The following is a 23,723-nucleotide window of genomic DNA, read 5'->3' as shown; positions in this document are numbered from 1 at the left end:
AGAAGTTTGACTGATAAGAGCACACAGAGATGCTTATCTTAGGCTATATTTAGAAAGTTCACTATGGAAACAGCTGGTCTATTAGAGGACAGTAGGAGTAGGTGCCATGAAACTGATCAAGAGACTGATAAGATTGCCTGTCTGTACCCAGAGTGGTAGCCATGGAGACAGAGAAATGTCAAAAGAATCTAGAGATGCTCAAGAGGTAAAATGTCTAGAATGTGCCAATGACTGGGTATAGAAAGAAGTTCATATACTATACATTATAATTTCTATGGCTTGAATGTGTCCCCTAGAACTATGAACTGTTAAACTAGTTCCCAATGCGATGATGCTTTAAGCAGTGGCTAAGTCATAAAGGCTTCTGCTGTCATGAACAAATATTTATTTGTTATTACAAGAGTGGGTTACTTATTGCCAACAGGCTCCCAATAAAGGGTAAGTTCAGCCTAGACTTCTCACCTTGGGCTATGGAAACGAAGTCCCTCTCCAGATGCCAGCATCTTAACATTGAACTTGCCAGATTCCATGACTGAAGCAAAGAAAATCCTTTTCTTCTTGTTACCCAATCTGTGGTACTTTGACATGTCAACAACGCAAAACGAAGACAACTAGAGCTTCTGGTTCTGTGAACCCCAATTTCCAGATGAACAATGGCCTCTGAAAAGTTGAATGAGTAGTTAAAAAGTGGAATTCCCAGAACTCTTGATGCTTAGACTGTCATTATTTTAGGTACGTAGCTAGTGACTCATCCTATGTGCTATCATTACCTCACAGAAAACTCACGGCCTGACTTCACTGTGTCAAATTCCAGCCACACCACAGCAAAGGCCATATAATGAAAAGGGACCAGAGACAGCAAATGACATCATGAGCCAAATCGAGTTGGAATTCAAACGTGCACTGTGGACTCCTTACACAATCACCTAATTATAGTTCCTGAGGAAGCGTTGTACAATAACACACTGTACAGAAGCCAGTAAATAATTGTCAGTGGGCCAGAAGGTCCTTTTAATCTTAGCTGATATTTGGAAGATAATGTGTAACAAACTGAATGAAGGTTTTGTGGTGGGCCTTTAGACTAAACAGGTCATAAATCTTTCATGTCTAAAAGAAAAGCCTATCTAACTTGTTCACTGAACATTTACTTCAAAACTCTGAAACTAGCACACTTAAAAGTATGGCTGACCTTAGAGATTTCTCTCCCCAAATCCCAAAGAATGAGACAAAGGTTCTAAGTTCAGGTAAGTGTGTGTGTGTGTGTGTGTGTGTGTGTGTGTGTGTGTGTGTGTTACACAACACAACTCTGACTGGACTGAGTTGCCAAAGTGAACATTGATTTCTTTCCAAATATTCGGAATACAGTGAGTATGTTTAAGTAACTTCCTAAAAGTTCCAACATTAGAAGAGGCAGAATTTAGAAACCGTCATTTTGGGTGCAGAACCAGGCTTTTCTCTAACACTGTGCTGCCTTACAGCCAGACCTAGCCTTGGGCTCCTCCTCTGCCCCACTACAGTCTTCCTCAGAATGTGAGGTGGTGGTCGCCAAAGGAACATACCTCCCACGGGACTTGACTTACAGTGAGTGTTCAACACATGGGCAACGCAGTGGAATATATGAAAATTCAACTAGTATTAAAATGAATAGAAGGTGATATAAGTTGTATGTTCTGATTTATTTAGAAAGGCTAAGACTGCCATTGGAAGGTTGCATATACAGTTGAACTATTATTTAACATGATACAACATCCAACTCCTAAGCTCTTAAGCAAGTCAATGAATAAAAGTTTACAAGTTATATTTGCTTCACTGTGTTCTCACTGCAAAAATATTCCTCATTTATGATCACTTGAGCTCCAAAGTCTAGCTAGGCTTTGGATCCTTGAAAGCAACACAGTTATAGGAAATGAAAGCAATATGATCACTGCTGTTTCTGATCTAGCCTGGATTTTGCCCACCTTTCATTGATGAGTATTTATGGGACATTTGTTTGTGGAAGATATGGCACTAGATGCAAGCTATCAAAGAGTAGAAAGTAGGATATTGACATCATATGTACACATTCTTGCAGAGGAAAGAGGCTAACACCAAGTAGGAGTCAATTCAATGTAATAAGTGCTTTACAAGCAAAAAATTCCAACTGTGGGGAGAAAAGACAGCATTGCTTGAGGGAAGGGTGGAGGCTATTCCAGAAGAGCCTACTGTCCCTTCAGTTCTATCCTCTGAGGGAGAGATGGGGTTGTCCAGCTGAGCAGGAAAACACAGAACTGTGGAGCAGTGCAAAGGGCTCCTACCAAGCCCCACGATGACCCAGTCACATTTAGTTCCACTTCAGATAAACACAGGAGAGGCAAAGCTTGCCTCTCATGGCTGATGGAACAGAGCCAGGCCCGGCCTCTTCTCCTCACCTCACCCCACTCTCCTTGCTGTATCACTTTCTTTCACCCTATCCTTAGCTCCTGCCACCTAGAAATTTTTTTCTACAGATGGGAGGACTGGCAATCAGTTCCCCTTCCTTGTGTAATCAAATATCTCACCCTAAAGACGTGCTCAGACTCCCTGGCCTCCGCTCAGGCCTCCGAGTTTACAGCCAGCCATCAGCTTCTGATGAGAACAGAACAAGTGTCTCTCTGGACACACAATTTCTTGGAGGAGAAACAACAGGTTCCTTTGAGGTTGGCCTTCAGTTGCACACAGACAAACTGTGAAGAAAAGACAAACAGGCTGTTTTTCAAAAGCATAAATAGATCTGATGAAAACATTATTAATTACTACCATTATTATTTTAGTTGTGCTGCTACCAGACTACAAAAGAAAATAAATATGTCTCTGGAATGGCATTCAACAGATGAAAAGAAGCCATTATTTTAATGTATTGGAGCTGCAAAAGCAAAAAATGATTTCCTGCCTCCCTTAGGATATAAAATTTTACATAATCCTCTCCAGATTGGCCACATTCAGCACCATGATATGGAAAAGTAAACACTTCTAAAAATAAAACAGCTTTAATAAAATTAAAAGAAATCAACCTGAACTCCAAAGCCATGTGGGATTGAATGCGTGCCCTGCCTAGGAGGCCTTCAGGCATCATTTCCTGCTCCGAGAGGTGAAAATGGTCCGACACAGGTTATACTTCGATGCCAGCCCTTCAAAGCAGGAATGAAATTTACAACCTTTAACAACCATTATGGCTGGGGGCAGGGATTCATCAGAAACTGGGTGCTGGACTTGGCGCTGGACCGGGGACCAGGAAGCCCAGCAGTTCCAGGTGGATTCTTATTCGCAGATTGCAGGGAAGCAGGTGGGGAGGAGGTGAGGGAGGAGGCCATAGTTAGAGAAACACTGAGGAAGAGCCAGAAGTCACCAATCAGAAGAAAAGTATTTCACCAATTTCCCAACTAGTGCAGCAGTGCTAGGACATACCCCCCAAATACTGAGACCAAGAACAAGAGATGAGGGACACAAGCTGGCTGGCGATGGCCTACCAAGAGGGAAGCCATGAGTCCCCTCCAGCAATTACTGCCAGACTCTGCTTTTTCCTTAGAAGCTAAAAGGCTATATTTCATTTTTGGGAAGTAACATGTTTTAAAACAATGTTTAAGTACCATGTAGGCTAAACCAAATAGGTCTACAGCAACTATTGAACTCCAGTGACAAGAGTAGATTCAGGGGTCTAGGAGGTCGGGGCCACCTGGAACCATGGCCGTCCCTCCAAAATGAATGCATCGTGTTGTTCCAAATCCTAATTTCCCTACCCCCCAGCTGCTGCCCTAATTCAGGCAATCTCATGCCTCACCTGCTAAAACACAAATTACTCAAAACAGTTGCTCTCTTCTAAAGTTACCACCCAGAGGATTCTGGTTTTTTTTTACTGATGTATCTGAAGGATACACAATAAAGCTTGGTATCAATGGGCACAAAAAGAGGAAGAAGAGAATGGACAGATTTTTTAAAAAAAAAATTTCAGTCCTTTTATTATGACCAAACAGCAGCACCTGAAGGTGACAAGTGGTACCCAGCCTTATTTGACTCAGAACTGCTCGACTAACCTAAGAGAAACAAGAATGTACTGTGTAAGCCTTCTCGCCACAATAGGGACACACATTGCTGGTCTGGAAGCACTGAGATCCATTTGCAATAACTGCATTCAACATATATTTACTGCCATACAAGTCTAAGCATCCAAGCATATTTCATTTCTGAAAATTTATTTGTTCTTTTAGAAGTTTTTATTTGTTCTTTCAGAAGTTGCTTTTAAAAAGACCTCGTCATTGTTTCATAATAATATAATTGTACTTACTTGATAGTATATCTATCTATCTTTCTCTGTGTGTATGTATATATAGTTACCATATATCTTTAAATGGTTAAGATGGTAAATTTTTCTGTGTTTTTACAATAGTTTTTAAATATATAAGAATGATAAATGATACTCATACACTACCTTCTTCAAAGTGCTTTTGAATGGAGAAAGTTGGCACCAACTCAAGCTAAAGAATGACAGAAACTGAGATGAAGCCCACATCCTTGGTACCAGGGTATTCCATGGCTCAGTCCTGGGAACAAGTGTGCTTAGGGGTAAATAGGATGCTTCTCTCGAGTATTTATGGCACTACTCTGCAGGGAGGTTCACTTATTTAGGAGGTATTTTTTGAGGTTCTTCTACAGTGTGCTGATGATTCATTAAAGTATAATCAATCTCTGCCTCTCATTTCTTTGGAGTCAGATCCTATGCAGGTAGACAGAAGAGGAAGAGTGTCCTGCTAAGGCCCACCTTCTCCGTGACTCATTGGTCTTCAACAGTACTCCCACGACTGACCAATGCTTATAAGTGGTGGCTACCTGGGAGCTTTAAGCCTGTGTGTAGCTAGAGATCCCTACCATGTTCTCATGCACTGCCAGGGATGAGGAAACATGCCTTCTCATCTTCCTCCTTGCCAAGCTCTCCTGTGAGTGCAAGATGTTCTGAGCTTCTCTTAGGCAGTAGCACAAAAGGAGAAGGGATCATTTTGAATGCTTGTTTGGGTAACTATCTGGAGTAAAGTAGAACTGGCTACTTTTGAGCTCCATAATCAGTACCAAAGAATACATGCTGCTAATGGACTTCACATAGAAAGGCAGGAGGGTGTACCAGGAATATTGTCACCTTGGTGATTAGATGGATTCATCCCAGGCCTACTTCTGTGAGTGCTTTGGCAGAGAAGAAAACAAAGAAATGGAAAATACCAGAACCAGATCTTTAACAACCCTCATGGCCAAATACGATAATAACTCCTTCAAACACATAGCTTCTTCAGCAGGCTGGGTGCAGAGCAGGTTTCCAGCCTCAAGGTCAATTTCCCAAACAAGGTGATGTTGGATTTCACTTCTGGCTCCAGAATACATGTCTATGTTTTCATTTCTTTAGGAGTAAAATAATTCATTCTGAAATTTTAGAGTGGTTATAATGAAAATAAAAAAGATACAGGTGAAAGCTATTGATAAGTCATATATGAATTTAAGGTATTATACCTTTTACCATAATAGCAGCATTCAGTACTTCAGACATGAGGGCAAAAGAGAGAAAAGAAGGAAAGAAAAAACAGAATCAAGTGTTTGCAGAGGTCCAAGATTGAAATATTCCTTAGAATTCTTTCTCTTAGCTCAAACACATTGCTGTCGAGCTCTTAAGGTAACTGAGGCCCCAAATGCACTCAGTCTCAGACTAACTCAAACCATGCTGTCTTGGGTAGTGTTCCTTGGAGTAGGTCCACAATCTATTGTTTCAGGGTTATCAGAACACTTGCTGAGGTAAATCACTGGGGCGGGGTTACAGGAATCACTGTTTTCAATCACCATCCTCAGGTAACTGGTGCGAGCTGATGTTTTAGAAAAAGTTGCTGCACATACTGGGTTATTGCTGTCCACTGAGAGGCTGAAGGCATGGCATGTCTAGCTAGGGAGCTTGCCTCCGGGCAGCATTCTTTTGGCAGCTTGTAACATACCACAAGCCATCAGAATGGACCATATGAAGAAGAATATCCCTGATGGCATTTGGGGTTTCAGAAAGGGTCCAACTCCCACTTCCCAAAGAGCTACTGCTTTCCCAAATGGCTGAGTGAGAAGTCAGTAATGCAGCCATGACCACAATTATGTACCACCCAGACGCTGCCCATGTGCACGACTGACTCCCCAGTCACGGCTTTGACTTTTGTGGGGTCTCTGGTCTGCATTCTTTTAAGACCAGATCACTTTCCCCATACTTGAAATATTTATGAACAATGCCCATAAAATGCCACCTTGTGGGTACAGAAGCTCTTGATCTCGGGGTCAGCTTATCCACACCTGCTAATTTAAGTCTAGTTTAAGTCCCAGTGCCTTGGTTTCTTTAGAAGCAAAACAGAAACTTGCATTGCTCTGCCTCTGCTGGGAGTGACCAGGATCAAGAGGCAGGATTTGCAGCAAGCTAAGTGGTACAAAGAAGAAACCTCAGCCATCTCTCAGATGCCCTTGTGTGAATTACGCTCTCCGGGATTTAAGTGAAATTCAAAAAGGGCAAGTTATTCCACCTGCTGTGGCTCATGCCCTGGATCTTGCCAGCATGTCCAGGGACAAGAATGGAAGAAGAGCCAGCTGCCCCTTCTCATCCTACAAAAGAGCATGGGGCCTTTCAGGACTTACTCTTTTGTTGCTTGGACCCTTCAGTACACTTGGATCCACAGTACCATTTTCCTACTCAGTCTAAGCCTTCAGCTTGTGGTGGTTTGCTGCCAACACTATATGATCTTGGAGAAAGTGTACAGAACAGTTCAGGGAAGAGGTGACTCAGTAATCATTGTTGAAACACACTGGATTTTTTCCTATTACCAGGTCAACCTGTCTTCAAACAGAGGGCCTCTTCCTCATCCTCTGCCCTTCTATCCTTTGCCTTTTATCTCACCTTCATACCTTCCAAAGCAGCCTAGAAACAATGGCTAGTTTAGAAAGCAAGCAGTGAGCGTGAATTCAAGAGTGACCTGTGCTCACAATCCTCAAGAATCTGAAGTCTTATTCAGTGAGACCTCTGAATAATTTGCATTTTCCCAATGTCTATTTTTAAAAGAACAATTCGAATTTTAAGTAGACACCTCAGCTTCATGAAAAGACTCCAATGTAACTAATTATGGCTGAGAAAGTTACCAGGGTAAAATGAAGTGACTGATTTTAGTTTCTCTGGTTAGAATTGTAAAGACAAAAGACAAATCAGATACTCCAGATCTCTCTAAATGCCATCCAGTGGCCAATAGAAGGCAAATCAAATGGAGAGACGACTAGGGGCTTAGTCTAGAATTACTAGCAAATGCACTTCCACTAGGCCAAATTTCATATCACAGTAGAATGTTTATACTTTTACTGGTCCTTTGCACAACTGTAATAATGCTGCCTACTAAGCAATTACTCTGCTTGTCTTTTTTATAGATTAAATATGTCCCTTAATCTTGATGATGACCTCATGTGTTTTTATATCTCAGGTTAATGGGTGGGGCTGTCACAGCAAAATATCATATGGTGTATGATTTGAACGGAAGTCCAAGATCAAGGTGTTAGCAGGTTTCTTCCTTGGCTTGCAGCCAGCTGGTCACATTCTTACTGTTCTCACTTGGCCTTTTGATGTGCATTCTTATCTCTGTGTCTCTTCTTGCATTCAAATTTTCTATTTCTGTAAGAACACCACAATGGATTAGGACTCCGTTTCAGTCTCATTTTAACTTACTTCGGTAAAAGCCAGTGTCAGAAAGCTTACTATCACAATAATGAAATACCTGAAATAGTCAATTAATAAAGCGAAAGGAGTTATTTGGGCTCACAGTTTTATCCATGATCGATTCTCCTCATGGTTTTGGGTCTATAATGAAGCAGCATATTATGGCAAAAGCACTGTGATAGGGAAAATCTACTCAATTCATGGCCAGGATGCAAAAAAGTATGAGGAAGTGACTGTTATCCTTTTGAGGCTCTACCACCCCTTACTGGCATCATCCTGGGCACCAAACCTTTTGGGTTTGGAGGGGCCCTTCAAGATTCAAAGCCTAGGGCTGGGAATATGGCCTAGGGGCAAGAGTGCTTGCCTCCTATACATGAAGCCCAGGGTTCTGTTCCCCAGCACCACATATATAGAAAATGGCCAGAAGTGGCGCTGTGGCTCAAGTGGTAGAGTGCTAGCCTTGAGCAAAAAAGAAGCCAGGGACAGTGCTCAGGCCCTGAGTTCAAGGCCCAGGACTGGCAAAAAAAAAAAAAGACCCAAAGCTTATTACTAAATATAGTAAGTCACATTTTGGGGTACTGGGGTCAAGAATTTACTTTTTGTTTCCCTTTTGTCAAAGTGAAGTACAGAGGGGTTACAGTTTCATATGTGAGGCAGTGAGTACATTTCTTGTTCAACTTGTTACCTCCTCCCTCATTTTCCCCCTCCCCCTTTCCCTTTCCCCCCCCATGACTTGTTCATTTGATTTACACTAAATGGTTTTGTAAGTGTTGCTTTTGGAATCATTTGTCTTTTTATCCTTTATCTCTCGATTTTGATATTCCCTTTCACTTCCCTAGTTCTAATACACATATATACAGTATCCAGGGTACTCAGATGAGATGCAGTGATAGCAGGGGTACAACCACAGGAAGGGACTATGAGAGGGGGAAAAAAAAGGGTACGGTTCACATGGCATGTTGAAAAATAGTTACAACAATGATATAACACTTGTTTCCATAACATGGAGTTCATTTAACTTAGCGTCATCTTATGTGTTCCTAAGGGCATAATTATTGGGCTATTGTGATCTTCTGCTATGACAACCTAAATATGTACTGATTATTCCCTATGAGGGGCGTAGCGGTAGAGTACTCACCTTGCATGCATGAAGCTCTGGGTTCAATTCCTCTGCACCACACAAACAGAAAAGGCCAGAAGTGGCGCTGTGGCTCAATTGGCAGAGTGCTAGCCTTGAGCAAAAAGAAGCCAGGGACAGTGCTCAGGCTCTGAGTCCAAGCCTCAGGACTGGCAAAAAAAGAATTTACTTTTGAATATGGGCAGCCTATAACAAGAACATGAAGGGCCAGGCACCAGTGGCTCACACCTAGCTACTAGTAATTCTAGCTACTCAAGAGGCTGAGATGTGAGGATGGAGGTTCAAAGCCAGCCTGGGCAGCAAAGCTCATAAGACTCTTATTCTCCAATTAACCACTAGAGAACTGGAAGTGGCACTGTGGCTCAAAGTGGTAGAGCACTAGCCTTGAGCTGAAGAGCTCAAGGATAGCGCCTAGGCCCAGAGTTCAAGATCCACAACCCCCACAAAAAAAACAAGGAATGGAGATTCAAAGAAGTGAAATAAGTTGCCTAAGGTCACATAATACATGGCAGGGATATAATCCCAGCCTAGATCGGTTTCATTTCCATAACGGATTGATCCAGGTGAAAACAAACTAATGAGCACCTAGGCAAGGATGTTGGTTATCCCAGTGCTATCATTAGCTAACAATGTGTCCTGATACCAGTAGCCCACATTTCTCATCTGTAAAAACATGGGGCTCAGAATACAAATTTTTACTATTCTTTTCAGATATAACAGTGTCTAATTAAAGCCTTGCTCTTTCTCTCATTCTGGAGGCCTTCTGATGCCTTCTCTGGTTTTCATGACACCAGGATAGTCATAACTATGGCTTATGGGATACTAAATCCTTAATCTCCTTAGCCTCCCAATTGCAACACTGTTTTTTTTTTGGGGGGGGGGGTGGTAAATGCAATCTGACAAGTGCCTGCTTTGCCACAGCACAGTTTATGATGCAATTCCCAAGGCACACAAAGCAAAGGTGAGGGCCTGTTTGTCAGACATCTCCAGAGATAAAAGCAACAAATTTGCTTTTTTGTACTATTCTGCCTTCCTTGTTTATAAATTTGCGATCCTGAGTAAGGCTGAATTCGCGTAAATTAAAAGAATAATGTTGATTGTTGTTGACTGTTTATAATGACCCAAATCTTGGAAGAGTCAAGGAATTCCAGTCATAGCTAGTTTAGGACATCACATCTGGCCCTACAGCAGAGTCACATTGTTAGACAAAAGAAAAAGTCACTATGTGTGACCCTCTTGTAGTTCAGCCAGCCTGGGATCCAGAGAGAAGAAAGAATGTGACCACTGAGCCAGACCAACAGGAGAAAGGCTAAGGGCATGGTTAGAGGCTAGCCTCTACCTTCCAAGAGGAATATAACTATCGATGAGCACTGAGAAGGAAAGGCTTACAATCTGGGCACTGATGGCTCATAATCTGAGGAGGTTGAGATCAGAGGATGAGGACAAATCTGTGAGACTTGTCTCCAATTAAAATGCTGCAAAGCTGCAAGCGGAGCTGTGGTTCATGTGGTACAGTGGGTACAGTGAGCTTTTTAGCTCAGGGACAATGCCTAGGCTCTCTAAGTTCAAGCAGCAAGACTGTCACACACACACACACACACACACACACACACACACACACACACCTTACAAACTTCTAAGGTAAAGAAAGAGACCTATAGTATATTCTTGTTTGTTGATTTGGGGTTGTTTTTTGTAATGAGGGCAGCACAGGTTTACTGAAGTGAAACTAAAGAGAGTAAAATGGGAAATATACTCCACAGAGAGCTTCAAGGTCTATAATATATTCTTCAAGATTAATTTCAGATTAAATAAATACACCATTAAGGACATTTCTAACAAACAATATGAATCAGAGGTTCTGAAATGCCTTCGTACTCCTGCTAGGGTCCTTCTGAAAAGACAAAGTTCTAAGAATATTTGGGAAGGATTTTCTTGTTTTCAAAGTGCTTTAATACTGGGGTCTTCACAGAACCTCTACATTTGCTGAGTGTCTGACAGATTACATAACTTGTGGAATCTTGGGTTTGAACCCAGGTCTTCTGCCTCCAAAGCTCTCTTTATACTTTGTTCCCAAAGGGGAAAGCAGCTTTCCTATTTTTTAAATTGAAATTAGGGAAAGACAAAAGTCTCTGTGCTGTGGAAGCAAAAATGCTGCTGGCCATTTGTCATGGTTGACTTGCTATTTTTTTTTTTTTTAATAAGCAAGAGGCAGCAGAGTCAAAGGAAAAAACCATACAGCCCCACATGAAATGAACACAATACTTTCCAATACAAGGGCAAAGAAAAGAAAAAAGCAGTATCAAAATAATCTATGAGAAATACAGAATACAACTTTCCCATTATTCAAAATTGGGAAGTTGGGCTGGGAATGTGGCTTAGCAGTAAGTGCTTGCCTAGCATGCACAAAGCCCTGGGTTCGATTCCGCAGCACCATATTAACAGAAAAGGCTGGAAGTGGCTCTGTGGCTCAAGTGGCAGAGTGCTAGCCTTAAGCAAAAAGAAGCCAGGGACAGTGCTCAGGCCCTGAGTCCAAGCACCAGGACTGGCCAAAAAACAAAACAAAACAAAACAAAAACAACTTTGAAGTTTCAGATATCACAGCCAACACCACAGAGGACTGCTCTGTTGAACATGACCAATGGTGAGGACAATAGGAGCTAGGTCAGGGTCTTGGTGCCACGAGAAGCTACATCAACCAGGCCAGACCTTCACTCCAAACAACATCAGCCAAATCCTAGATAACTTCCACAATGGATGGAAAACTCCCAAACCCAAAGAGTCAAATTCACCCTGTTTGTGGAGCGTCTCCCCTACCATGATGACCACTGATTATGGCACAGATTACACTTGTTTTCACATATATTTACTAAGACACTATTAATTATGTAATATTTCATAGTTTGTAAATCTGTCCCTCCTCCTCCTCCTCCTCCTCCTCCTCTTCCTCCCTCCTCCCCCTCCCCTTCCCCTCCCCCTCCTCCTCCATCGTCATCACCATCACTACCATCACCATAAAATACTTCTGGGAAGAGCCCAGCCTTGAGTGAAAAAACTACACAAAACTGAGGACCCGAGTTCAAATCCCAGTACTGGTTCAAAAATAGAAACCCACTGTGGAGGTTGGTGAGTGGCTACTATTGTCCCCATTGTTACAGATGAAGAAACTATGCAGCTTTCCTTAATTTATGAAATTACAACATAGCAAAGGAGGAACATGAACCCCACACTTCTGACTTTCTGTTTTGTGCTGCTTCTGAAATACCAGCCATAGCACTCAAGAAGCTTTGATTAAGGAAGTAAATACAAATATCTCATATGTTTACTCTTTGCCATAGGTGGTAAACTTCAGAGATTTAACTGGAACCAGACATCTGGACATGACAACTCAGACAGATACGAGGGAGGAGGGAATCAGTTGTCACACATGCCAAAGTGAATTATAAATGGCAAAACTATTGTTTTTCAGCCGTGTATATCTTAGAATAAAACAAGCAACCTTATAGATACATCAGATTCGGAAGTTATGATTATGGATGTCTGATAGTATAGAAACTATAGCAACTCAGAGAACCACTACCAGGCAAGTTGACTGAGGGTAAACTAGGAAGAAGACATTAGCTCTGCTGCCTCAGAAGAACTGAAATTACAATTATTTTCTGTATCTATAATCTCTGGACCAATCCAAGTAGTTTGTGATAGTCATCCCATATCCTATAGAATAAAATCTATCCATCAAGAAAAGTTTCACTCGGGGCTGGGAATATGGCCTAGTGGCAAAAGCACTTGTCTTGTATACATGAAGCCCTGGGTTCGATTCCCCAGCACCACATATATAGAAAATGGCCAGAAGTGGCACTGTGGCTCAAGTGGCAGAGTGCTAGCCTTGAGCAAAAAGAAGCCAGGGACAGTGCTCAGGCCCTGAGTTCAAGGTCCAGGACTGGCAAAAAAAAAAAAAAAAGAAAGGTTTCACTGTTGTAAGTCAAATTCTTACTGAGTCACCCTCAGAAGACTGAACAGGAAATCACTCTGGAAACTGGTAGCCATATTCAAAATGCGAGATGTGTTAGCCAAATTAAAAAAATGTATTGTCTGTTTCAGCAACATATTACCTCAAAATTTAGCACATTAAAACAATCACAACTCAAGTCCATACTGAGCAACAGAGAATTCTAAACTTGGATGTTGGACACTGAGATTTTTATTGTGATTTTAGTTGTTTGTTTTGAGTTCTTAAAATGTGATGACATATAACTTTGAGAAGCCCTATCTAGGTTCAAGTGTTTCTCTCATCTTGTTAAGTATATTCTTTTTCTACTGTTTCTTTTTAAACCCCTCATAAACTGAGGGGTAACTGAGGGATTTAAAACAACAGAATTTCTGTTTGTTCTTTCAGTCCAAAATGACATGTCTTGACATGGCCGTGCTCCCTCTAATGGTTTTAGGAAAGAATCCTTCCATGCCTCTTCGGAGCTCTTAGTAATCACAGTAATTCCTGGAATTCCTGGACTTGTAACTGCCTCACTCCTGTTTCTGCTTTCTTCTCCACGTGGTCTTTCCCCCTTTGTGTAGCTTTCCATGTCTCTGTAACTTCGAATGGTCTTCAAAGAAGGATACTTATTAGGTTCATATAAATGGATATCTATTGGATTTAAGGTCTGCCTTAATCTAGTATGATCTCACTTTAATTTAGATAAAATCATCTTCTGAGGTTCTGGGTAGGCACGGATTTCAGTCCATATTTACTAGAACTGTCTCTGCCCTCTCCATTTGGGCATCTGACAAAACAACATTCAAGGTTATGATTCTGTCTAGTAAAGATGGAGCATTCTTTCTGATCATCCATAATTCCATTTTTAGTAACCTACTCTAAGAAAATAATTCTACCACACATGAAGAAACTTTAGGCATGTAATTATTCAAAGCAGTATTGCTCATAAAAGCAAAGATGAAAATAATCTCTATTTCCAATAATAGGGAAATACTTAAAAGTTAATATATATAATAGACTAACCAAATTGCTGTACATAAAAGAAATATTCTGTGGTTTGCCAGTCCTGGGGCTTGAACTCAGGGCCTGAGCACTGTCCCTGGCTTCTTTTTGCTCAAGGTTAGCTCTCTACCACTTGAGCCACAGTGCCACTTCTGGCTTTTTTTTAATATATGTAGTGCTGAGGGATTGAACCCAGGGCCTCATGTATGTGAGGCAAGCACTCTACCAGTAGGCTATATACTCCCAGCCCCAGCAATACACTCTAACATTATTCATCAATGTATTGTAATGGCTGATTTTTGTTTTTGTTTTTGTTTTTGTCAGTCCTGGGCCTTGGACTCAGGGCCTGAGCACTGTCCCTGGCTTCTTTTTGCTCAAGGCTAGCACTCTGCCACTTGAGCCACAGCCTGGCTTCTTTTTGCTCAAGGCTAGCACTCTGCCACTTGAGCCACAGCGCCACTTCTGGCCATTTTCTATGTATGTGGTGCTGGGGAATCGAACCCATGGCTTCATGTATACTAGGCAAGCACTCTTGCCACTAGGCCATACTCCCAGCCCCTAATGGCTGATTTTTTAAAAAATCATTTAGTTATATATTTCTGTATCACAACTCTACAATTTAGTAACTTTAAGTAACAATAAACGATTTAATCTACCAGTCAGGCAGAATCTATAGGGGTTGGAGGCAAGCACTATAGGAGGCAAGCACTCTTGCCACTAGGCTATATTCCCAGCCCCCCGGGGTTGGTTGGATAATATCTGCTTCATGTGATATCGAATGTGACTCCACTGGGATTGAAGGACCTGCTTTCCCAGAGGTTGGCTCTGTCTATGAACCTCTGAAATGCCAGACTTTGAAGTCAGGCCCCATTTTACCACGTGAACCCCATTTTACCACGCGAACCCCACTTTACCACACGAACCTGAGATAAGCAGGCCCTGTGAGCAGACCCAAGACAAGCCCATTAGGGCCCAGTCAGTCTAGAACTCTAACCGCTGGGAATGCTTAACTCTGACCACCCCTAGAATGCCTCGAACCCTAAGCCAATCAGATTTGTACCTGTGTCCTCATCTTGCTTGCTTGAACCACCTGATTGTTGTAACTTTGTTTTTTGCTTTTATAAGCCCTGTGTAATCACAGCTCAGGGCTCCCTCCTAACCTCCGCTGTGTCGGTGGGTAGGACGAGGCCCGAGTTGCAGCTCGCTTGAATAAAGCCTTGCCTTGCTTTTGCATTTTGGAATGTCTGAGTCTCAGTGGCCTTCTTGGTGGTTGTTTGGCGACTTGGCACAACACCTCATTTGGGATTATTGGCCTGAATGCCTTCCTTCCTTTCCAGGTAAGAATCCCTATGTGGCTCTTGGCCTTTCCTTAGAGTATGGCAACCTAGTTTCAGGAACAGAAGTCCCAAGAGAAAAGAAGTTCAAGTCTCTTTTAAGTCCTAAGACTTCTGTCATGTTCTACTGGTCAAAGTGTCAAAAACAAAAACAAAAACCACAACCCTCATGGTTTAAATGTATCATTATAAGTCAATATATTTTCTTTTCTTTTTTTGAGACAGGGTTCACTGTATAACTCAGGCTGACCTAGAACTCACTATGTAGTCTGAGCTGACCTGGAACTCATGATTCTCCTGCCTCATGGGCTAGAATCACAAGCATGTGCCACCATGCTTAGCCTCTTAATTTTTTAAAAATGAGTGGTACCATAAATGAGGGCACATAAAGTACTTAAAAAAATTTGAAGGCTTCTACTATATATTCCCTGATAATTCAGAAAACACTTAGAATAGCAAACTGTTCTCATCTTCAAATCCTCTTCTTTAGCTACATGCTTCTAGACACAAGCAAGATCCCCCCATCTTCAGGCAGAACAACTCTGATCTTGCAGTTTCTAGGTAAGAGTATAGACTACAAAATTCATCAGTGATTTATTGTGCATCCCAATGCAGGAGTAAGTGAGGCATACTACTACCTCTGTCCTAGGCTGTCCAGACCTCTGTAAACAGACATCTAGTTTCTCTCCATTTCTATAATCCCACCGGACTCATTGGTTTTTACATGCTAACTGACTTATAATTGCCTGAGATAGTCAGACTGATCCTTGAAAGGTTTTCCCAATTTGATTCAAGCTGTCCTTAGATAACATAAAGAAGTACTAACTGTTGGATGGTGCCTTTGTGTGACTATAAAGCCAAATTCTTGTTTTTAAGGGTCCGAAGGTTAATAATTATCCAAAGAATAACTATTAAGTTCTGGTGACAAAGCAATATGGTTGACTGCCTAGCATTTAATAGGCAAGTATATTAAAGAGATTTTAATATAGCTTAGAGATATCTCAGATCTTTGGTAACATAGGGTCCCATAGCCTGCACAGTACCACATTTAATAGGATGTTATAGTACCTTACAGCTTGTGCTATTCCATGATACAGACAATTCTGCTCCTTCATTGAGCCTCCATGGCAATTACCTGTGAATGGATCCAAACAGAGAAGAGCAACCTGGATCTAGCCTTCTTTCCAACGGAAATAGAATCACTCTCACGTGTCATTTTCTTGACATCTCTTCCTTATCCTTCCCTGTTGATCTCTTTTTGGGAAATGTTTAATGAGCATCTTTTGAATTTATTATTCAGAGTAAGAGTCTAGGAAGACAAATGGAAATACAACATGGCTATTGCTCACTTATTAAAAAGATTCACTGAGTATTACTAAATGCAATGTTTAACTACTATAATCTACATTCCATTAGAAAAATATATACAGCACACATGCCAGCCATGGCCACACATGGGTATACACTCACAATGTAATGTAAAAGGAGGCAATGGAAAGTAAGCAATCATGACAGCAGAACGAAGCAGACTTCTCCTTGCCTGAGTAGATCCTGGAAGGCTCCTCATGGAAGTGAAATTAATTCCCAACTCTAAAAACAAGTGGGAATTTTCCAGGAAGACAGGGGCAGGAAGAAGGGACATATTTACCCGGATGTCAAGAAATAGGGAAACTTTGGGTAAAATATGTTTAGATTCCAGACACATGTGCCAAAATAGGAGTTAAAGCAAAAGGGAGACTGAATTCTGTATGTTCTTTTTTAACCACAAAAAATGGACCAGAATTCATGTCATAGAGCCACTGGAAGGCTCTAGGCAGAGAAATGAGATCGTAGACTTTTAGTTTTAGAAGTCTAACAATGATGGCACCACAAAAGACAGATTAGATAATGCAGAAATGAAAAAGTGGGAACAGTAAGTTTATAAGGAGGATCCTGAGTGAGTCTGAAGACCAAAAGTGTCTAAATTCTAATAAAGGAGGGAAGAAATAGAAGGGAAAAAACACAAGATTCAAAAAAGCACAATGAATAATTAAATAGGATGGCAGGGGGCAAGGAGAAGGGTAATAGAGAAATCATTGATGATTTCCAGGTTCTTTCTTTGAGCAACTAGAAACATAACTGACAAATACAGGGATACAAGATTGTATGAGGGCAGCAATGGGGTTGGAGAGCTATAATATAAGAATATAAGGGATGTCCACACTGGTGACAGTACTACAGGCTAATTGAACAGGTTCTCCCTCATCAAATTCAAATTTGAATGTTTATATGTATTTTTTCCAATCTTTTGTGGAAAAAAACATCTTTTAGGAATTTCTCTAGAGTAAGACAGATCATCCCTGTTATGAAAAGGCCCAACTGCATTGTGGGTAACAGTGAGAAAATTGTCTTCATGCTAAATTTGGCCTTCTTTGCTCTTATATCATAACAGACTCCGCCAAGACCACTGTGACAGTTTTTATTCCTCCCCTCAGCTCTCTATGGAAACTTTCGGCTGTGTAAGACAAATACTTCCATATGGTGAAATGTTTATGTCAAGATAGGGTAAAATGTGGGAGGCTTTCAGTAAATTTTATTCATTAAGCAATAAATTTATTAGTTCTAAGCCACTGGAACAAACAATTGGTCTGTAATTGATTTTGAATCAAGCGTGTTTCAACAGGAGTAGGAAACTTGTAGCAGTTTGCTAATTAGTGTAGACATCTTAGATGTCTTTATACAGCTTGCCGTGGCTGTGACCTTACACAAGTTGTTTGACATTTGAACCTCTTTTGCCTGATCTGTAAAATGAGCTTAGCAATTTTATTTACCATGAGGTGTTTTGAGAATTAAACAACTAATTCAAATTGGTATAAAAAAGATTTTGAGGGAGCATATGGGAAGGTAAAGCTTGTAGAACAAAGGGCTGCCTCACATACTTTTCGGATTATCATTCACTTTTACAATTAATTCAGTAGAACAAATGAGAATAGCAGAGCAAAAAAGACAAGTACTGAAAATCTGAATTGTCTTAAAGAAGTACCAATTAATTCCATGACTGTGAGATGAGCTCACACACAATCTTACTTTATTGACTATTGCTTTGTACAAAAAAAATGGTCAACTCTCATTTCTAGAGTGATTCTGAATTTGTTCTATTTATATAGCCCTCATATTTATAAAGTACCTTTCAGTTCAATACTAACTTAGAAAATCCAGCATATCAGTATTTAAAAATAACAAACATATAGCATACACTTACTTCATAGCAGGCACTGTAATAAGCACTTTATAAAAAGCATCTGATTAATCCTATAGCAATCTAACGAAGTAGGTACTACTATCATGAGGGTAGAACAGGGAAGTTTAATAACTCTCCCAAGATGACACAGACAGTAGGAGAGTCTGGACTTAAGTCCACAGTTCCAAATGCCACTGCTGTTGAAAGATAATCAGAGGTATACTCCCTATTCCTAGTATGGAAATGCTTTTAGTTTGAACTCAGTTGTACTTACATAGAGTCTTGTAAACAACTGTTGTGACATTACACAGAACGTTTTGATCTCTATTCCTATGATATATTACTAGAATTGCTCAAGACAGATGTATATTTCAATGTACATTTTCCCTGCTAAGATTATGAGAATCTGTACAGGATTGTTAACAGTCTCCAAATAACTCGACTATTTTGGTAATAAGCTAAGGATCTGTTTCTTTATTTATAACACAGTTTATAGTTGTAGGTAAGAAAATGCAAGCACAATCATAGTTTATGAAAGCTACCAATCTTTGGAATGAAAAGAACAAACACTATTCATAAAAATTTTTATTTCATAAGCAACAACAACAAAAGAAAACAAATTAATAACCCTGCCCCACATCTTCCTTCTTCAAATTTTACGCTTTTTCCATTCTGGTTCATTCTTTGCTTCCTCATCATCAGATTCAACTTGGGCAAACATGGTTTTGGGTTGAGTCCTAAACAAAAGTTGAAAGAGAAAAACAAAAGTCTTTATCATATTAGACTTTGCATCTTTCATCAATAGGAGCAAATCCTGGGAATTGATTGTTCCTAAATTATTAAATACAAATTGTTAAACTTCTGGCAAAGAAAAGGATAATGGGAATTTAATTATATTCAGGAAAAGAAACTTCGTTTTGAAAGTAAATCCTTTCTTTAAATAAAATGACAAATTCAAGCCCTACAGAACAAATTGAAAAATCAATGAAACTTCACACATCATAACCAGGACAAATTATATACAAATGGACAAATTCTAGTTACCAAGCAAGAATCTACATGAACTTGTATTTTTCTTGGTTATCCTAGATTTAAGTAGCCCAAACACATATGATTGCAAATGCATACAAATAATGATATCTGCATAGTTTTCTTATCTAATACGAATATTTTGAGCTGGTAAAAAAAATTAAAAACAAAGCAAATGAACAACCTTGACTCCCAAACTGAAATCAATGCAATGAAATGCCAAGCACATTAGGGTACATCACTGAACATGGCACTGATATTACTGAAATATTGCACAGTACATCAATCTTTACAGGAAGACTTTATGTACTTGGTAAGCACACCCAATTCAATGATATGCATTTTATACCACTCATATAGAAAACAATTCCAAGAACATATCAAAAGGCTATGTATAGTATATGCTCCTTTTTTATTTCCTTCTAAACAAAATTCTATTATATTGTGAAGATATATCTAAGCATAATAGCTAAAGAATATACATCATACTTTGGATTACATCTTTATCTATAGTTCAATTCATAAGATTATGGTTAATTCCAGAATGACAAAAATGATGGCAACAACAATAATTCCATTTATTTGGCAAGTGAAAGCAGGGTTAAAACTTTACATTACCTCTGTTTCTTTTTTATCCTGGGGAGAAAAACTAAAGCATCCACAACTCATGCTGATATTGCCTGACATGAGTCATGTTCTTTAATTCCTTGTCCATAAGTAGTCTCTCCAGTTACTTTATATACAACTACCTAAAGCCCACACTATCCCCAAATACAATCCAGTTGGTAAAACTTGTTATCACTTCAAGACACGGTTATGACACCTATGAACAGGTCATAGCCCACACATTTCAAAAAGCAGCTGCAGATGTTCACAGGCCCTTAGTTGCTGAATTATTAGAAAGCAGGGCCACAACAAAGCAATTGGTGCTTGTTATGTAAGCATATATGTATACGTGCCTGAGTGGCATGATAGGAAGAAAATCTTAGGGTTAGAAAGGGAGTATTTCAATTCACTTAAGGAGTTGTTAAATACTCTATTATCTACTTCTAAAAGCATCTGTGGAAGGTTGGTGGCTAACTGAAAGAGCACAGAATCAATGGAACTACTTAACCAGTGTGGCAGGTAATTGTTACAGAGGGGCATGAAGCAATATTTCAGCAGGATGGAAATGCTCTATACTCTTTACGTGATTACCTAGGAGCATGCATTTGTTACAACCTGAAATATGTGCATTTTATACTTCAAAAGATAAATTATGCCTTAATATTTGGGTGTAATATCAAAAACACAAACAACAACAAAAAGATGAATTTAAGAACATCAAAAAAAATTTAAATTTCTATGCATCAAAAGTCACAATCAACAGAGTAAAAAAGCTACTTATGAAATAGGAGAAAATATTTGCAAATAATAGACCTAAGAAAGGCCTAATATTGGTAAAGAACTACAAGAACAATAGCAAAATTACCCCACAAAAAATGGGCAAAGGATCTGAATAAACATTTCTCAAAAAAAAAAAAAGTACATGAAGACACCCAGAATCACTGATCATTAAGAAAATACACAACTATACTGTAAGATTGACAAATGAAGGGGCAGAAGTGACAGGCACGCAGTCAATAATATTTAATACATATCCTATAAAACTAGGTAAATTGAAAGGAGAGGGTGGGTTGGGACAGATGGGGGAGAATGATAAAGGGGCGATTATCAATCATGATACTCTGTACTTAAAAACTGACCGTTGAATAGTAACCCATTTGCACAATTAATTAAAGACAATAAAATATAATTTAAAAATAAAACTGTGGAAAAGAATCTCCTATCCTCCTACCCATTAGAATAGCTACAATCAAAAGAGTGGCCAAAATGTAGAGAAACGAGTGTCACCATACACTGTTCACAGAAAAGTAAAATGGTACAATTACTAGGGAAAAACATATTAGGGGCCCAGAAAACTTCAGAATATTAGTACCTTGTAATCCAGCAATTCCTAGGTACATACACCAAAGAACTGTAGGTACAACACCCATGTTCATGGCAACACTATGCATAACAGTCAAAGGGTAGGATCAACCCAAGTGTTCACTGACAAATGGTTAAACAAAAGGTACTAAACACCTAAATGGAATACTACTCATCCTGAAAAAGGCTAACATGCTAACATACTGCAACACAGTGAATTTTTTTCTTTTTTGAGGGACATGAGGAGTACCAGTGGTTAAACTCAGAGCCTTATGCTTGCTAGGCAGGAGCTGTCCCACTGGAGCAACATACCCCAGACCCTTTTTGACCTTAGTTTTTGTTTTGTTTTGTTTTTTAATAGAATTTCATGCTTATGACTGGGCTGGCCTGGACTGAGATTTCTCCCATAGCTAGGACGATAGGCACATGCAACCAAACCCAGCTTTTATTGGTTTAAATGGTGTCTCATGAACCTCTTGCTCGGTCTGGCCTCAAATACGAGTCTCCTAATCACTGTCTCTCAAAAAGCTTGAATTACAAGTCACCATGGCTGGCTGCAACACTGACATTTTGCTGAGTGAAATAAATCAAGTCACAAAAAGAAAAATACTGTTCGATTCTACTTATATGAGGTACAGAGAGTAGTAGCCAGACTCAGAGATAGAATATTGAATGGTAGTTGCCTGTATCTGGGTAGACAGGGGTAAGAGTTATTTAATGGAAGTACAAAGGAATGACTCCTCTTTGTGAACCTTGGAACTATGTATACTGTGGTTCTTTTCAAACAATGGCCAGGGCCAGTCTTTGTTTTCATATTCCAATCCTTCACAAATACTATGTTTCTAGAAGAATAATTAAACAACTACAAATTATTTTATTAAGCAGGTTCATCAAACTGCTATAAAATTTCCTAACCACTTACTCTACTTCCCTATGTTGGCCTCATCAGCATTGGTTGGTGGGACTACAGTGGACAGTACCTATAAAGAAGTCCATCTCTTCCCTGGCTTGGGAAAGAGATTACCATTATTCTGTCTGAAACAAAGTGTAGCACAAGAAATTTGTCTTTTGAACCTAAAGAGATGATTAGCTTCTTCAACTGTGGGAAAAGTTATATCTACCAGGCAAAGATGATCAGGTATGAGGCTACACTACTGAAGACTTGGTAAAGAGTAAAGTTTAACATTTTACTCTCAGGCCTGTCCTTTATACAGTGATCTTTAATTCTTCAGAGTGAGGCATGAGGAGGTAATAAAAGGTATAGCCTAGAGAAACAATTTTTTTTCATTTCAATTCATCCTGTCCCCCAGACCAACATTCTTATAGCACAATTAAAAAACTTTAATATGTTATTTGCTGAACAGAATATGTTTTTTTAAAGAAGAATTTTCAAGTTTATATAGCACATTGAAACACTTACAAATGCCACTGTTTTATAGAAGCATAGCTTTATTCTTCTCAATTTCTATCTTTCAATTTATTTCCAGCAGCCAGTCTTTTGAAAACATTTGGAAACCTTTGCTTGAGAAAGAATTTTGAAATTCAGTTCATGACTATCTGGACACTCCAAATGGGTTTCTTTAGTCACCACTTTACCAAGACAATGTGGAATAGATATGATTAGGCAATCTCTAGCAAAGTTAAGAATAGAACTAGGAGATGTCTTCTCTTGGGAATAGCTTAATTTGCCTGTGGCACAGAAAATTACTATAAAAACAAATCAACCATGTCAGGCAAAACCAAAATACACATGCAAAAATATAAAATATTAGTAAATTTGAAAATATCTGAAGGCTTTCCTAGAAATTCCTACTTTTAAAGCCAGAAAGAAACTCCCAACACAACCTTTTAAATGAATTAAATCTATGTTCCTTCCGGAGTTGATTAAATGAATTTGCACACTGATCTTAACACTGAGTGCCTGTACAAGAAAGTAGAACAAATGAAACAAAAAGCCTATAAAGGGACTTACTAGAAGGAAATGGGGATAAGACATAACATTCAGCCATATACATAATCACTATGTGTGCCCCACTAGACAGCCAAAAAGCAACTCATTTCACTGAAGTCAGCTCTAGCCACACTCTCTTCTTTTAGTGGTTTATGGCACATACCTACTCATTCTTATAAGTGGTTCATCTAAGGCCAGACCTTACAAAGGGTTGATGTGAAACTTTCATTTTCTAGTTGGACTGACTTATCTGTAGAATAGAAAACATTTTTTATTTGACTATATATGTCAACTTGCTTATCATCAAGGAGAGTAGGTTCGATTTCAACATACTTATCTCTGCCAACTTATTAAATAAACTAACCAG

At 39.6% G+C, this 23,723-nt stretch overlaps 1 protein-coding gene across 1 annotated transcript in view; it reads right to left on the bottom strand.

The window, feature by feature from the left end:
- Positions 1–18,996: 18,996 nt before the first annotated feature.
- Positions 18,997–23,723, bottom strand: part of Wdr70 (WD repeat domain 70) — a 201,947-nt gene continuing 197,220 nt past the window's right edge. The window contains exon 18 of the mRNA XM_048368484.1: positions 18,997–19,145. Coding sequence (XP_048224441.1) covers positions 19,058–19,145 — 88 coding nt within the window. The 3' untranslated portion in view covers positions 18,997–19,057. The remainder of the gene's footprint in view (positions 19,146–23,723) is intronic.

This window comes from Perognathus longimembris, chromosome 19 (assembly GCF_023159225.1).
Source record: "Perognathus longimembris pacificus isolate PPM17 chromosome 19, ASM2315922v1, whole genome shotgun sequence".
In the NCBI taxonomy this organism is placed as follows: domain Eukaryota; kingdom Metazoa; phylum Chordata; class Mammalia; order Rodentia; family Heteromyidae; genus Perognathus; species Perognathus longimembris.
Note: the sequence above shows the minus strand (reverse complement) of the source record. Positions and strands in the feature narration are given on the sequence as shown.